We start from the raw sequence: 15,391 nt of genomic DNA, 5'->3' as shown, positions 1-15,391 counted from the left end.
GCTCCCGCAGTTTAGGTTTAGCAAATGACCATACACTTGCTGGAGGAGCAACAGTTCCCCAGTGGCAGCGAGAGGCACTTAGTACCTGGTGGGGGAGCCAAGGAAGCGCGTGGGGGAGCGGAGGGTATGGGAGACCTGGCCAAGCTCCGTGGAGCAGGTCTCAGCACCAGGGCCAAGCTGCACATGACCCTGGCTCCGTGGGCTGGGAGCTGAGAGCTCTGCTGTGGATGTGGACAGCAGGGTGCCCAGCTGGGAGCACCCCCATCTGCCCTGCCCTTGAGGCACAGGTGCCAGGCTCTGGAGAGGGGGGGGGCTTCCCACTGTTGGGCACACATGCTGCCCTCCTCTCACATGATAAGGCAAGTCAGGGTCCCCAGAAGGGCCCTGCCAGGATGAGGGAGGAGACAGGGGGGCAGGGAGTAGTGCCCCCTCCACAGGGGGCTCCCAGCACACACACACACACACAGGCCCGCTGTCTGCACCCTGACTTCCCAGGCGGGGTTAAGGAACTTGAGTCCCCCTTGGGTGGAGGCCAGAGTGGAATTCACAGTAAGAAACGAAACGCACTGGCCTGTTCGTAATAGATCAGTTGCACTGTGATCTGAGCACCAGGCAGGGTCCAGTGAGCAAAGAGAAACCACTCAGTAAACTGAACAGGGGAAGTTTACTATCAAGAATGATTAACCACAGCAGGGGCGTGCAGTCAGGCAGGGGTGAGTGAGAAGTGAAGACAGCTCTGAGAATACAGGAGAGGCAGATAGAAGGAGCAGCCTCTACCCTGGCACTGAGGTGGACCCCCAAGGAAGAGCCCCCTCCCAGCTGAGACCCAGACCTCACAGGGAGGGGTGTGGCTGCGGCCCACAGGGTGGCAGGGGGAGTTGCTGTGGCTTGTGGAACTTGCTGGAAGTCCTTCTCTGGGTGCCTGGGGAAGTCTGTTGGGGTGAGTCTCAGCAGAGACGTTTCAGGACAAAAACACCCTGGGGCAGGGGAGGGGGAGCAGGCCACGCTGGGGAAGCCACCCACCTGCAGGGGATGCCACACCTCAGGGCATATGTCCGAGTTGCGGCAGGGATGTGAAGGGGTAGGGAGAGTGAGGGGACATGGTCAGATGCAGGACCCCTCTCTGAGGGATGGCAGGGATGTGAGGGAGTAGTGGGAGGGGAGGGCATCAGAACAGGGCACCGTCCTGAAGGGGGCACCTGCGCAGAGAGAATGAGGAGAAAGTGGCCTGCATGGCCCTGGCCTCCAGGCATGGGGCTCAGGACCACAGACCCTGGCTCAGGGACCTGCCCCTCCCCTGCCCTGCTGCCCCCGGCCCTGACGCCCCCTCTCCTTGCAGCCGGGGGTTTCCCCCAGCTCACCGTGCACCTGCAGGTTTTCCTGGCGCCCGCGTCCCTGCGCGAGGGCGAGTGCCAATGGCCGGCCTGCGCCCGCGTCTACTTCAACTTGGTCAACGCCTCGTTCCCCTCCTGCGGCTCCCTCCAGCCCCGGCAGCTCTGCTTTCCGGAGACGGGCCTCTCCTTCCGCATTCGCGAGAACCGGCCGCCCGGCACCTTCCACCAGTTCCGCCTGCTGCCCGTGCAGTTCCTTTGCCCCAACGTCAGCGCCACCTACCGGCTTCTGGGCGGTGAGTGCGCGCCCGGCGCGGTGGCCCCAGCGCCCCGCCACGTCTTTAGCCCGAGAAACTTCCTGAGCGCCCGCCGCCGGCCCTGGCTGCCCGGGGAGCCAAAGCTGCCTGCGTAGAGCCTCCGATCCTCCACGTGGACACGGGAGGCCCGGCCGGGAGGGGAGTGGGCTCCAGAGGAGAGAGGTGGGAAGAAAGCCTGGAAGGCACCAGAGGAGGTGTGCGGGGGCGGGGGAGCTAGCCATGCGGGACAGGGTTGGGGACTAGGGCAGGAGAAAAAGGTGCCTTCCAAGCTCCCTGTCTGCGGGGCATGAGGTCTACGAGAGGGTTCCATGCAGGACACCCTAGTCTGATACTATGGGGTGGGGAGGCTCCTGGTGGAAGCCGCTCCAGGGAGACAGTTGTAGGTTGGAAAATCCTACAGAATTTCCTGATGGGCTGCAGGTGGGGTGTTGAGGGACAAAGGACTAGGCAGGGTTCCAGGAAGGCCCTGTCCTGAGTTGTGCCCCTAGGGGCTGGGGCAAGTGGCCGGGAGCAGGGATGGAGAGCTAGACCCACCGGGAGCTGGGCCACCACTGGGGGTGCTATTGTACCCATTTTACATGACAGCTGCAGAACCAAGGCAAGATTCTTGCAAGTGGATCCCACGTGCTAGGTTTACTGCACAGGTACACGGAGATGACTTTAACAGAGAATCCACAGTGTGAAAAAGCACTCTCTCACACGCCCTCATAATTAAATATAAAAATTTGTTAAAATTTTTTTCACAAAAAAGAAAACAGGAAAAAGTATCGTAAGCCTTTCCCAAGCGGCCACATAATTCCAGGGTTCTGAGATGAGAGGCCAGTGATTGCCACCGAGTAGCATGGACTCCCCACCCCGTGGTTAGCTGAGAGGAGTCAGCAGTGTGGACCCTCCTGACTTAAACACTCAGCTTCTCTGTACTGTTTCTTGAGGGTAGATTCCAGGGCAGGGGTGGGGGTGGAGGCTTCCATTGAAGGCACTGTCCCTGGGTCCCTATCTGAAGAGCCTGAAGGGCAGTGCCTGGCCTGAAGAGAGCTAATTAGCCATCAGCCTCCCGCCTTAGAGTGAGGAAACTGAGGCACAGAGTGACCAAATGAGCAGCTCCAGCCCACCCATCCAGGAGGTGGTAGAACAAGGATGAAACCCAGGCAATGTAAAATATCTGCCCTAAGTGCATCCAATTGGATCCTCAGTCCCTCATGTTTGTTTTCCAGTGGTAGGATGTTACTGACTTAATTTTTTTTTTGCCTTTATTTCTCACATTGCCTAAAAATGAGCACATATTGTTTCCATAATTTAAAATAATTTTTAACATTTAAAAAATGACAGGAAATGGTTCTATTTTTGTTGTCCACCCTGGGCCCCTACCCTTCCTCACAGGAGCCCACCCCAGAGGGGATGCGGTCCTCTTCTAGCTGCCAAAGTGCTGGGCTCAGGCCTTGGACACAAGCTCCCGGGTGCCAGAGGGTGGGGTGGGGGGCCTGTCTTGTGCCTGGACTCGTGCTCCCCAGTAGCCTGGCCAGGACCTGGAGCCCAGGGAGGCCTCCTGGCCCCTCTTCCCACACTAGCAGCGGCCACACCGCTGTGGCGCTGAGGAGGCAGGGAGGCTGGAGCGTTCCATCCGAGACCCAGGGGTGTCCTTCGCAGAGTCCCCTCCCGCGCCGCGGCTCTCCCGGGGTAGGCAGCCTGGCCCGTCTCCGCCCGGGCAGCCCGAGTCACGCCGGCTTTCCCGGTCTGCTTGGCGCCCAGGTGAGAGCCTGCCCTTCCGCTGCGCCCCGGACAGCCTGGAGGTGCGCACGCGCTGGGCGCTGGACCGCGAGCTGCGCGAGAAGTACGAGCTGGTGGCGGCCTGCACGGTGCGCGCCGGTGCGCGCGAGGAGGAGGTCATGGTGCCCTTCCCCGTGACCGTGTACGACGAGGACGACTCGCCTCCCACCGTCCCCGGCGGCGTGGACACCGCCGGCGCCGTGGTGGAGTTCAAGCGGAAGGAGGTGCCTGCCCACGGTCCACGTTGGGCGGTCGTCTCGGTCCCCCGTGGGCGGTCGTCTCGGTCCTCCGTGGGTTCCTCTGTTCAACTGTCCGTGCGGCCACCCGAATGCGTTCATTCGTCTGGTCGTTTGTGCGTCTACCTGCCTATCGGGGGCGTGGCCGCCCCAAGGCGGGGTGAGAGGCGGGGGATGGCAGCCCTGCGGGCACGCAGCTGGCCCTTGACTCTGGATGGGGGCCGTCCCCGGTGCCTGACACGGCGGGCCCGAGTGTGGAGGAGGAGGGGGCACTGTGGGCCCCTGTGCGCCCGAACCTGCCCCGCTGCCCGGATGGGGCCTCTGGGCACCGGCGCCCTTGGGGCTCCGCGATGAAGAGGTGCCCGCCGCGAGCAGGAGGTGCGCCCTGGGGCTGGGGAGTGGTGCCAGCGCGGCGCCGGGCGCTTTGAGGATGGCCCGCCAGCTGGACCCACCGGAGTCGAAGCTGCGGGAGCAGAGCCCCGGGATTGGAGAGGGGAGGGCGAAGCGCGGGTCCACCCCCTGGGCCGGGCTCCAGCCAGACCCCGCCCGGGGAGGAGCGGGCCCTGCGCAGGGTGGAGCGCGACCGCCACCTGCTGGACTGCGGGCCCGCCTGCAGCCAGCCCAACGGCCTGGCGCTCGGAGACAATGGGCACCGCAGGCCTTTCGTGACATTTGCCTGCCCTTCTGGGCACCCTGGGGCTGGTGTGGTGGGTGGGGACGGCGGGAGGAAAGCGGGCCTCGTGGGACAAGGCCGTGGGAGCCTGGAAGGGCGGCTCCCAGGGCGGCAACGCCAGCAGCCCGAGAGGCGTTCTGTGGCCCCGAGCCCCTCTCCTGGCCTCTTCCCGCCGGTGTGGGGACACGCCTCGAGGACATCCTGGTGCTCCGCCGGGCCTGGTCCCTGTTCCAACGTCTCTCTATGTGATCTCTTGTCAACCTCTTCAGCCACCCTAGGACCCCGTTTCCTTAACCCTTGAGCAAAACGGGGGTGACACCTCGGCTCTACAGGGCGGTCTCTCCTGGCCGCATGACCCCGTGCTCTCTTCCCTGCAGGGCACCGTAGTGGCCACACTGCGAGTCTTCGATGCCGATGTTGTGCCGGCATCCGGGGAGCTCCTGCGGCGGTACACCAGCACGCTGCTGCCCGGGGACCCCTGGGCACGCCAGTCCTTCCGCGTGGAACACGTGCCCAACGAAACCTTGGTCCGGGCCAACGGCAGCTCCGTGCGGGCCACGGCACACGACTACCGTAAGGGCCAGTGAGAGCCTGCCAACTGGCGGGATTGAGCCCAAGGGCCCACGGTGCTCGCCAGCTCCAGGGGCATCCCTTCCCCACCCCCAGGCTTGCCTGGGGTTACCTTCCAAATACACCACTCCCGCTGGGAGCCTTGGTTTGGGGGCTTGCTTCTGGGGGACCCAGGCTGGCAGGAGCCTTGACCCTGCTTGGCCCGGCTTGATCCTGTTTGTTTCTCAGCTGCCCTGCCCCCCACCCAGAGTGGCCCCATCCTTGTCCCAGCACACTGTACACACTGGGTGCTACCCCCCAGCTTAGTCTCAGCTAGACCAGCACCCTGGGCACACAGCAGGTAATAGAACCGTGTGAGTTCTGGGGTCCACCGGTGGCTGCTGTTGGGTGGGTTTCTGTCTTTTCTGGGGGAACCCACTGAGACAGCTCCTGCTGGCACCAGTGTAGAGACAGTTGTTCTGGCCTCGTCCACCCCTGGCCTGCTCTTTGCAGGCTGTGCAGCGTGTGGAAAAAAGTGTGTGCACGTGTGCTCCGGGAGGAGGCGCGCAGGGCTGGGGGCAGGGGCAGCTGTGCGAGCCCCAGGCCACTGGGGAACCATCCGCTCCCCCACCCCCACCCAGGGCTGGTCCTCAACCGGAGCCTGCCCATCTCGGAGAGCCGCAGCCTGCAGCTGGCCGTGCTGGTCAACGACTCAGACTTCCAGGGCGCGGGCGACGGAGTCCTCCTCCTGCACTTCAATGTGACTGTGCTGCCCGTCAGCCTGCGCTTTCCAGGCGCCTACGCCTTTGCCGTGAACAGGAGGGCCCGCCGCTTTGCCCAGGTGAGCCCAGGACTGCTTGCTGCTGGGGGTGGGGCATGGGTGGTCGGGAAGACCCCTGGCCGCATGCTCTGTGGCCTCCATTCAGCGGTGGCCGGCAGGACTGACGTGGGTGATGCTGAGCAGTACTCAGAGCTGGCGAGGATTGAGGCCGAGCAGGGCCACCTGGGACCCCGGGTGGCTGCTCCAGGCCCAGGCCCAGGGCCGACAGGGCAGGGAGCACGGCTGGCAGGGCTCGGACGCAGCACTGGGGCACAGGGCTACTAGGGTCGGGGAGCAGGGCCAGTGCAGCAAGGGCCCAAGGTTGGGGCTCAGGGTTGGGCCTGGGGTTGCAGGGGCGAGGGCTGAGGGCTGCTGGGGCAGGGGCGCAGGGCTGGCAGGACGGGGAAGCAGCACTGGGGCATGGGTGGGGGCACAGGGCCGGGGCTCAGAGGCTGGGCTGTGGGGGCCGCAGGGGCTGGGGGAACAGGGACACAGAGCTGACAAGGCAAGTCAGGCGCCCCTGAGGTCAGGGAGACCAGGAAGAGGTAGCAACAGGCGGGACTAGTGTTCTCTTTGGACCCCTCTTTATTTGTCTCCTGAATACTTTTGTAACTTTAAAACTTGTTCGCTGTTGATGTAAAAGCTGGGCCGGGTGAATTTATACATCCTGACTTGGAAAGAGACTAAGTGAAAAAGTGGTTTCCAGAAATCTTGGTCTCATGTGACTCCACTTGTGCAAAAACAAGTCTTTATTGATGGGAATTTGCAAGCCAAGCGTGCAAGCCCAGACAGCAACGAACTGTGGCGCCCCCTGGGGAGGAAGGAGGGGAGGACTCCATTTTTCATTGACTGCAAGTGTCTTTGCCAGAGCTTAATTTGCATTTGCCGTTGAAAAATCAGAACTTAGAAATATAAAAAGTAAAAGTACCGAAGGTTCATTCTAGAAAAGGAAAAATACAAGAGTGGCCCCTTTTTTCCTCACGAATTGGTATTTAGCATCTTGGTGCATTCATTTCCAGAATTATTTTTCGTGAACAATTTTTTTTTATTTAGTTACAATTGCAGTGGGCATGTGATTTAAGACACTGCTCTCTCCCAATCGCACAGCCCTTGGGAGCATTCCCTTCAGAATGCCGTACTTATTGGTTGTTTCCTATTATCCCCTGTCAACTACCTGTTCCCCAACCCCTGGCCTTTCATGAAGTTCTAGGCATCCCTGGAGCAGAGGGTTCCGGGATGGTGGCAGGTACCTGCTGGGGGCAGACAAGACAGGGACCTGAGAGTCTCGTCTCCGAGGAGGTTGTGCTGGACAGGTGTCCCTGGAGGTGGGTCTCCTGCCCTGTGGAAATAACCAGGAGACAGGCCCCTAGCCCCAGTCCTGCCTGACTCACTGTGCTCCCTCCCCCTGCTCCCCAGTTTCCTTCATTGTGAATTGAAGACCATGACCTTGGGCAATTCCGAGGCTCCGTGGGAAAGGGAAGTGAGCGCTTTGTGCTCGAAAGGTGCCAGGAAGCACAGCAGCCCTTGCCGTGGTCACCTCAGCACAGAGCTCGAGGGGCTGGCTCTGGCTTGGTGGGCAGAGCTGGGTGAGGACTGGCTGGTACTGGACAGGCCAGGGGCCCTCCCCTCCCAGCCTCGGCACTCGGAGTTGTCGGTTTCAAGCCACTGCAGCCTCAGCCCAGAGTGCTGGAGGGGGAAAGGGGATGTCCTCAGACCGCAACTGCTCGCCTGGCATCCCCAGGAGAGAAGGCTCCTTCCCAGGGTGCCAGCCCAAGTCCAGAGGAGGCCCCATCAGCCAGGGGGTGCCCCGATGGACCAGACCGGGTGACCCCAAAGAAGGCATGGGAGCCACGTGGACGGAGGGCCACCAGGGTGGCCAGGAGAGGGAGGGACGCTGGGCAGGAAGGCTCAGGGTCCCTGGGAGCATCACCGAGGCCAACGGGCCTTTGCAGACCTTCTAGCCCTTGACCTTGGGGCTCTCACCTGGGAACACCTGTGTCCCAGAGCCCCCCGCCCTGCTGCCTCGGACCCCTCAGAGCCCCTGGGCAAGCCAGCTCGTCCAAGTCCATCAGCCAGGTCTGCCGCTGGGGGCGCACCTCGGACCAGCCCCCGCAGCTGTGGAGAAGCCGGGTGGGGCCCCGGCCCACCCTCGCAGCCGCCCACCTGGACTTCACTGTACCCGCTGTGAGGACAACTCTGAGACACACGGAGGCATGAGCCCAGGGGCCTGGCTGCATCCCCCGGCCGCCAGGCTCCACAGCCCAGTTCTCGGCTCCCGTTCCGCAGCTGCAGACCCCCCTCTTCAGTTTGAAGAGAGGGCCCTAGGCGGGGAGAGCCAAAGCAAGAAGCAGCTGAGGGGTGGGCTGCTCCTCAGGCACCCAGCCCGCCCTGCCCCGTGCCCTTGCACTTGCCATCTCCTCCCCCTGGGGCCTTTTTACCCAGAATTGGCTGGTTTCTGCGTTTTGTGCAGGTCTTGACAGAGGGCCTCCCCAAGCTACCTTGTGTAAAACTCCCCACCATCACTCTCTCCCCTTTGCCTGACGGGTTATATGTTTTTGTTTTCGGCGGGGGGGTGGGGAGGGGGTGGTCAGGCCGCCCCTGGAATGTGAGTTCCAGGAGCACAGGAGCCTAGTCGGCTCCGTTCATGGGAAACGTCTGGCTCCAAGAACGGCCCTGGCACTTGGAGGCGTGTGGTCCTGCTTTGTGATTTGAACAAGCGAGGGGCCACATGCCTCCCTGGAGGACCTGCCCTGGTCTTTTCTGCTGCCAAACCTTAGTGCCCGGGTTCCTTTTCTCCCCGCCGCTCCTCCACATCCTGGAAGCATCTGGCTCGCAGGAGCAGGACGGGAGCAGGACGTGGCCAGCCCAGGGCACCAGCCCAGGCACTCCCTGTGCTGCCTCCGGCTCGTGCGTTAGACCAGCAGGGGCTTGGGCATGCAGCTTCAGGGGGGCAGGAGGGCGGGGTAGGCGGGGTACCCTCCGCTCTGCCAGCGGGTCGGGGGCCGCTGCTGCCCGGCTCAGGCATCTCTGGTGCCGCCCGCCCAGGTCGGAAGGGTCTGCGTGGAGAACTGCCAGGAGCTCAGCGGTGTGCACGTGCAGTACCGGCTGCAGCCCTCCAGCGCCAACTGCAGCGCCCTGGGCGTGGCCACGTCCAGCGAGGACACCTCGGGGACCCTCTTTGTGAATGACACAGAGGTGCTGCAGCGGCCCGAGTGTGCTGAGCTCCAGTACGTGCTGATGGCCACCGACCGGCAGACCCGCAGGCAGGCCCAGACGCAGCTGCTCGTCGCCGCCGAGGGGACATGTGAGTGCCTGTCCCTGCTCCTACCACCGCAGGACACGGCCGCCTCTGCTGCGGGTTGGGGGGGGGCCTGTCCCTCCTGGGCAGCACGGGTCCCACGGCCTGGGACCTTGCCCTGTACCCCTAGCCTCTCCCCGTGGTGCAGGCTCCCGGGGATGTGGGCAGTAGGGGCCCAGGGGAGCCCCGGGCTCGGCCCACAGGGACTGGTGTCCAGAACCTCCCTGAGCTCCAGCCTGCTCCTCTGTAAAATCAGAAGAATCACGCACACCTCCCATTCTTGCTGGAAGGCTACGGTGGAAAGCATGCCCAAAAACTTACCCCAGAGTGACTGCCGAGGAAACCATCACCGCTCAGCTCGGATGTAGCCGGGGTTACCAGAGGAGACAGGACAGAGTTTTCATTGCATTTCAGATAAACTACAAATTGCTTTCAGTTTAAGATTGCCCCACACAGAGACTCCTGGAAGGCCAGCTTCCGAGTATGCCCTGCGCCCTGTGTGGGATTACTAATAACCGGAAAGCAGTTGTGGCTAAAAAGGCACATTTAACTGGGGTCCTAAAGGGGCGCTTGCAGGCTGGCTGCCCTCCCCGGCTCCCCGGCCTCACGCCTTCCTCCTGCGGTGGCCAACCCCACTGCTGACCCTCCCAGGACCGTGCCCTCCACCCCGGCTGGCGCCGCCTCTCCCCCAGCCCCAGGCCCTCTGCCCACGACCCTGGCTGCCCTACGGCAGTTTGCACCAGCCACCCTGGGGCTTGACTGATGGGAGCAGCTCAGTTAGGGTCCTCGCCTGTCTGGACCCTGCTCCCAGCAGGCCACGTGACCCTCCCTGTCCATCTCCCTCAGACGTGGCCGAGGAGGCCGGCTGCCCCCTGTCCTGCGCGGTCAGCAAGCGGCGGCCTGAGTGTGAGGAGTGTGGCGGCCTGGGCTCTCTGACCGGCAGGTGCGAGTGGAGACAGGGGGATGGCAAAGGTAAGCCCTGCCTGGGGGCAGCGGGGTGCTGGGGCTGTCGGCGAGAGCCACACTGCCTGGAAACAGGGTCTGTGTGGGACCTGCCAGCCTCTGTGAGGGGCTCTCCCTGCCATGCATGCTTTTCTTCGGGGGCTCGTGATGCCTGGGAGAGTGTGGGCAGGGCAGGCATGCCGGGGCGCCCGCAGCACATCCAGGAGCTGGCCAGCTGCCTGGAAGGCGCCTCTTCCTGGGACCACATGTGCCCTGAGCCATCACTTCTGGTTTGAGAAGGTCTGGGTCAAAATTGCAAAGAAGGACAGAAAGGCTCTTCCTGGGAGAGTCCAGGCTGGGGGCTGGGGGGCTGCTTTCCACGCACTGGCCAGGGGCTGCCTCTGAGCCACCTTGCAGGTCCACGCCCTGAGTGGCCTGGAGAGGGGCCCGGCCTCGTCTGGCCTTGACGCCTCATCTCCTTGACGTGAGGCAGGGCTCGGGCAGGACTGGGGGCCCCTCTGGTCCTCGCCGCTGCCCCGAGCACTCGGGACCCCCGGGCGCTCCTGGGGGCTCCCCCCGCCCATGAGGCTTTAGACCTGTGTTCCTTTGCCCAGGCCTTGGCCCTTCCTTAGAGGGGGAACCACAGGCGGCCCAAGCCCCAGGAACGTTCTGGGAGGGGGTGACTGCCTGCCCCCTATCACAGGAATCACCAGGAACTTCTCCACCTGCTCCCCGAGCACCAAGACCTGCCCCGACGGACACTGCGACGCCGTGGAGAGCAAGGACGCGCACATCTGTCCCCAGGACTGCCTCCGTAAGCCCACTGCGGCCAGGGGTGGGGCCGCGGGAACACACGGGGGCTCCTGCCTCATGCCCGCCCGCAGCCACGGGGGCCGCCTGCCTCTGCTGTATGGGTTGTCTTCTTCCAAAGATTTTGATTTGAACAAAGGGTGCTCCCCCACCCCGCTCAAGAAAAATAGGCCTGGCAGCCTGACCCCCACACACCCACACTGTCCTGGCACCTGTTGGGGCGCAGCGCCCCCATCCTGCGGGCCGTGCCTGCCCTGTCTGCCGCACCCTCTCGGCTTCTGGGAAGTACCCGTGCCCAGAGTCATCCAGTACCCAGAAGGCCCTCTGTGTCCTGGGCAGGCTGGGGGGTCTGGCCAGGGGGTGGGCTAGACACCTGGATTTCCCTGTGCTTGCTGCACACCCTGAGCCTCAGGAGCGGCCACCTGGTGGGCAAGGGACTCTCCGAGCTCCTCGGGCTGCCATCACTGGCATGTGGTGGACAAGCAGCATGGGGGGGCTCCGGGTGGCAGGCACAGCCAGGGCGGCTGAGGTGGCCATGTCTGGGTCTCCAGGGCGCGGCAGCATCATCGGGGGTCATGAGCCAGGGGAGCACCGGGGCATAAAAGCTGGCTTCGGCATCTGCAACTGCTTCCCTGAGGAGAAGAAGTGCTTCTGTGAGCCAGAGGACAGCCAGGGTGAGCAGGGGCTGGGGGTGGGGAGTTGGGACTCACCACACAGTGTCCCCAAGTCTCCCTGTGTCCCAAGGAGGACTTACATCAGCAGTGCTGAGGCCTCAGGAGGGAGGAGAATGCAGGAAAGTGAATGAAGCCCATGGGCCCCTCCATGTCTCTGGGCCTCAGTTTCCTCTTTTGTACAGGAAGGGAGTTGAGCCAGATTGCCTCTGTAAAGTGCCTTCTAGATCCAGAGTTCTATCCAATTCTATCAGATAACTTGTCGGATAAATCTGTCCCTGTGCAAGGGGCCTTGCTGGGTCCACGGGAACTGAGCAGCTGGGTGCCTGCTCTTAGAACCTCCCAGGTGGGTCTTCTGGGGGCAGCAGGTGAGTGGCCGGCAGGAGTCCTGACCCAGATCCTTACTCACCACGCTGGAGCCCAGGAGCATCATCTGGTATCTGAGTTATTATCACACAGCTTTTATGTTGGACTACTTTCCTTTTTTCCCTCTTTTTTATAAAGAAAATGGCAAAAAAAAAAACACATTTAGTACACAGAGGAAAAACTTTGCCTCCCCTCCTAAACTCCAGGGGGGGGGGGCTATTTTTCCAGGGCCTGGTGCCAGAGCCCAGTGCTACAGGCAAGTTGCTCACCCTCTGACCTCTCTCCATCCATAAAATGAGGTGGTAACAGCACCATGTTGTAGGAAGGTAATGTACACAGAGCCTCAGGAACAGGGCACACTGTCTGGTTATTGCTGTGTGTGTGCTTGCCATCGTTCTTGTGATCTTTAAATGAGCAGCATGAGCCAGGCCATTTCCTGGCTGGCAGGGCTACAGGGGGGCACGAGCAGTGCCACACACACCTCTTTGAGCCCTTGGCCAGCTCATTTGGAGGCTCCCTGGGGCCCTCCTGCGTGCGCCCTCACCATCATCCTCGCTCGCAGAGGCCCTGTGCGATGAGCTGTGCCGCACGGTCATCGCCGCGGCCGTCCTCTTCTCCTTCATTGTCTCCGTGCTCCTCTCCACCTTCTGCATCCACCGCTACCATAAGAATGCCCACAAACCTCCCATCGCCTCGGCCGAGATGACCTTCCGCCGGCCTGCCCAGGCCTTCCCAGTCAGCTACTCATCAGCCAGCGCCCGCCGGCCCTCTCTTGACTCCATGGAGAACCAGGTCTCCGTGGATGCCTTCAAGATCCCGGTTCGTTCCACTTGGGAGGGGATTGCCATAGTGGGGAGGCAGCCCCTCTCTAGTTCAGTGTTGGTCCTGGTCTCTGGGGTACTGTTGGGGTGCAGAGGGGCATGGGGTACACTGGGGGTACACTGGGCCCTGCACATGGGACCTCCACTCACAGGCTTGGGGCTCCTCACCTTGAGCTCTCAGGCAGCCAGCACTGCTGAGCTACTGTGTGCCCAGCCCATAGGCATGCTGGCACTACCCCCTTCACAGAGCTCGCCCCAGTGCAGGGAGAAGGCACGGTAGTGAGGAGGGCTAATTTAGATAGACTGGAGTGTGAGCCCAGGCCCAAAGGAGGCAAGAGAGAGAGCCAGGAGCACTCCAGGGAGGGCAAGCCAGGCCAAGGCCCCAAGGGCTGGATGGGGTGTGGTGGGGGGCATGCCGGGTCACAGGGCCCTCCAGGGCCCTAGGGAGAGTTGGGGTTTTATTCCGAAAGGACAGAGGAGAGCATGTTCTGCCTTCCCTTCTGAAAGATGCTCCGTCGGGGAGTCTGCGGGGAGGGGAGGAGGGGCTCGGTGGGGAGGCGGCGGCAGTGGGCAGGGCCCCTCGTGGTTGCTCCCCCATCCAAGGCTGCCCCACAGTGGAGGGAGCCCCGAGGGACTCTGGGACCATCGAACAGAGAGCAGCAGCCAGCGTTGGGTGGCTTTTCCAGTTTCCCCTTTCCCCATGGAGCATCCAGGGACAGAGCCGGTGGGCCTGGTCTGTAGGTCGACATGTGCTCCTCAAGCTAGACTGAGGCAGGGCAGACGCCACCAGGGGCCTCCCAGTTCCCCTCTGCAGCCTGCCCTCTCCTGCCCAAGTGGGGACCCCTCTCAGCATCCCCACGGGCATTTGTCCAAGCAGCTGGACCTTGGGTTCTGGAAGAACTGAGGAAAGTGCTCAGATAGAGCCTGTGTGTTTGTTGTGTCTTTGTGTATGTGTGTCTATGTGTAGGTGTGTCTTGCATATGCACACATATAGGCGAGTGTGTCTAAGTCTGGGTGTAGAGGTATGTTTATGTGTGTGTGTGTGCACATGTGTGCATGCATGGGTGTGTCTGTATATATATGTGCCTATTTACGTGTGCCTGTGTGGTGTGAGCACATGCTTCACCCTACCAGGCCCCGGACAGGGGTCACTGTGGTGGTCGGCAGGGCTTCCTGGCACCCCATAAGCCCTAGCAGTTGGCTGGGGCTGCCCAGGAAGGGCTGTGCTAGCGAGGTGGACGAAGGTGGGGAATTTCCCTGTACAGGCAACACCCAGGCACCCAGCGGACACGGGTGAGCTCTGAGGTCTCGGAGTGCTCCGATCTCTCCAAAGCAAATGGGGAGGATGGCTTTTAAGATTTTTAGAAGGACGAGAGGGCTGTGTGCGCACATTCTCTGTGCAGCCTCTGCATGTGTTGAGCGCGTGGTCATTACGTGCCGGTGGGCAGGTGATGGCAGCAGGGGTGACGGCGGTGGTGCCATTCGCTGATGCTGACCTCTGATTGGTGTCATCATGATGACTGTGGGTTCTGGGGAGAAATGAGGCAAGAGCAGGCCAACTCAGGTGCTTGCTTAAAGGCGCCCACTCCTGGTCTTATAGCGGGTGGGGGGTGACAGGTGCCTGATACACAGCCAGCGGGGACAGGGTGTGTATGCCTGGTACAGGCCCCAGGGGCGAGCTCGGCCTGACTGGCTTGGGCACCCACACACTAGTTGAAAGTGGACAGGGCTGGAGAGGCAGGAGCGGTGCAGGTGCGGGCACAGTCCCAGGGGCCTGATGCAGTTGGGTTTCTCTGGGAGCCGGGTGGGCAGCAGGTGCAGAGCCATAGGTGGTGGAGCCGTGGGCAGGCATGTGCCAAGGGCGGGGCAGAAGCTGCCGCATGGAGCTAGTTGGCCCACGGGTTGAGCTCCTCTTCCAGACTTTGGGGTGAGAGGAGGCTTCGTAGGGGTGCAGGAGGGCCACCAAGCAGGAGCCAGGATGCTTGGGTTTGGTTCTGGGTCAGGACGCTGCTTGGCCTCTTCAGGCAGATTTTCTCTGCTGGGGGGTCCTGCGTGACCTCCCAGCGATCCTGGGGTCTGGGGGTCCAGAGGAGAGGCAGATGCTGAGAGAGTTGGGCCCCTCCTGGGGAAGAGGAGACCCCAGCGAGCACCCGCAGGGCCGAGTCTGCCCTGGACAGCTTAGGCGCACGGTTGCCGTGACCGTTTTGGTGACCAGGAAACCGACCCGGGCAGCCCACAGGCAGTTCTTGGGGCCCAAAGGACACAACGCTGTGTCGGGGCACAGAGGCCAGGCGAGCTCTGGGATCGGGGAGACCCCTCCCGCCAGGGGTCCCACCTTCTACAGAGGTGAGTGGGGGCTCATCTGCCCGCTTCCTCTCTTCCTCTCACCGTCTCTTCCCCCTCCTTCAACCCCAACATAGGAGGATCCAAAGTGGGAATTTCCACGCAAGAACTTGGTTCTCGGAAAGACTCTGGGAGAAGGTGAATTTGGAAAAGTGGTCAAGGCGACAGCTTTCCGCCTCAAAGGCAAAGCGGGCTATACCACGGTGGCTGTGAAGATGCTGAAAGGTAGGGGGCTGCAGCCCGGCATGTGCCAGGGCTCGTCATGCAGACTGGTGGGGAGCCCGGGCTTCGCGCCACCTTGGCCACCGGCTGTGTCAAGTTCACGCTGACAGTCCCGGGGCTCATGGCTGGCCCCGACCACCCCACCCCGCTCCCCACGTTTTGCAGGAGCCCCTCCCCACTTGGGAACACCATGGCCAGGCGGCCACCACTGCAAATGTCGTGGGC

General features: G+C 62.4%; 1 protein-coding gene across 1 annotated transcript in view; it reads left to right on the top strand.

Annotated features, from left to right (window-relative positions):
- RET (ret proto-oncogene) overlaps positions 1-15,391 on the top strand; it is a 61,136-nt gene that overhangs the window by 32,419 nt on the left and 13,326 nt on the right. The window contains 10 exon segments of the mRNA XM_004452112.3: positions 1,340-1,627; positions 3,398-3,639; positions 4,702-4,897; positions 5,515-5,714; positions 8,739-8,997; positions 9,838-9,963; positions 10,637-10,747; positions 11,295-11,417; positions 12,343-12,599; positions 15,022-15,169. Of these exon segments, the coding sequence (XP_004452169.1) occupies positions 1,340-1,627; positions 3,398-3,639; positions 4,702-4,897; positions 5,515-5,714; positions 8,739-8,997; positions 9,838-9,963; positions 10,637-10,747; positions 11,295-11,417; positions 12,343-12,599; positions 15,022-15,169 (1,950 nt within the window).

This window comes from Dasypus novemcinctus, chromosome 6 (genome assembly GCF_030445035.2).
Source record: "Dasypus novemcinctus isolate mDasNov1 chromosome 6, mDasNov1.1.hap2, whole genome shotgun sequence".
NCBI classification, from domain to species: domain Eukaryota; kingdom Metazoa; phylum Chordata; class Mammalia; order Cingulata; family Dasypodidae; genus Dasypus; species Dasypus novemcinctus.
The sequence above is the reverse complement of the archived record's forward strand: the minus strand, read 5'-3'. Positions and strand labels throughout refer to the sequence as shown.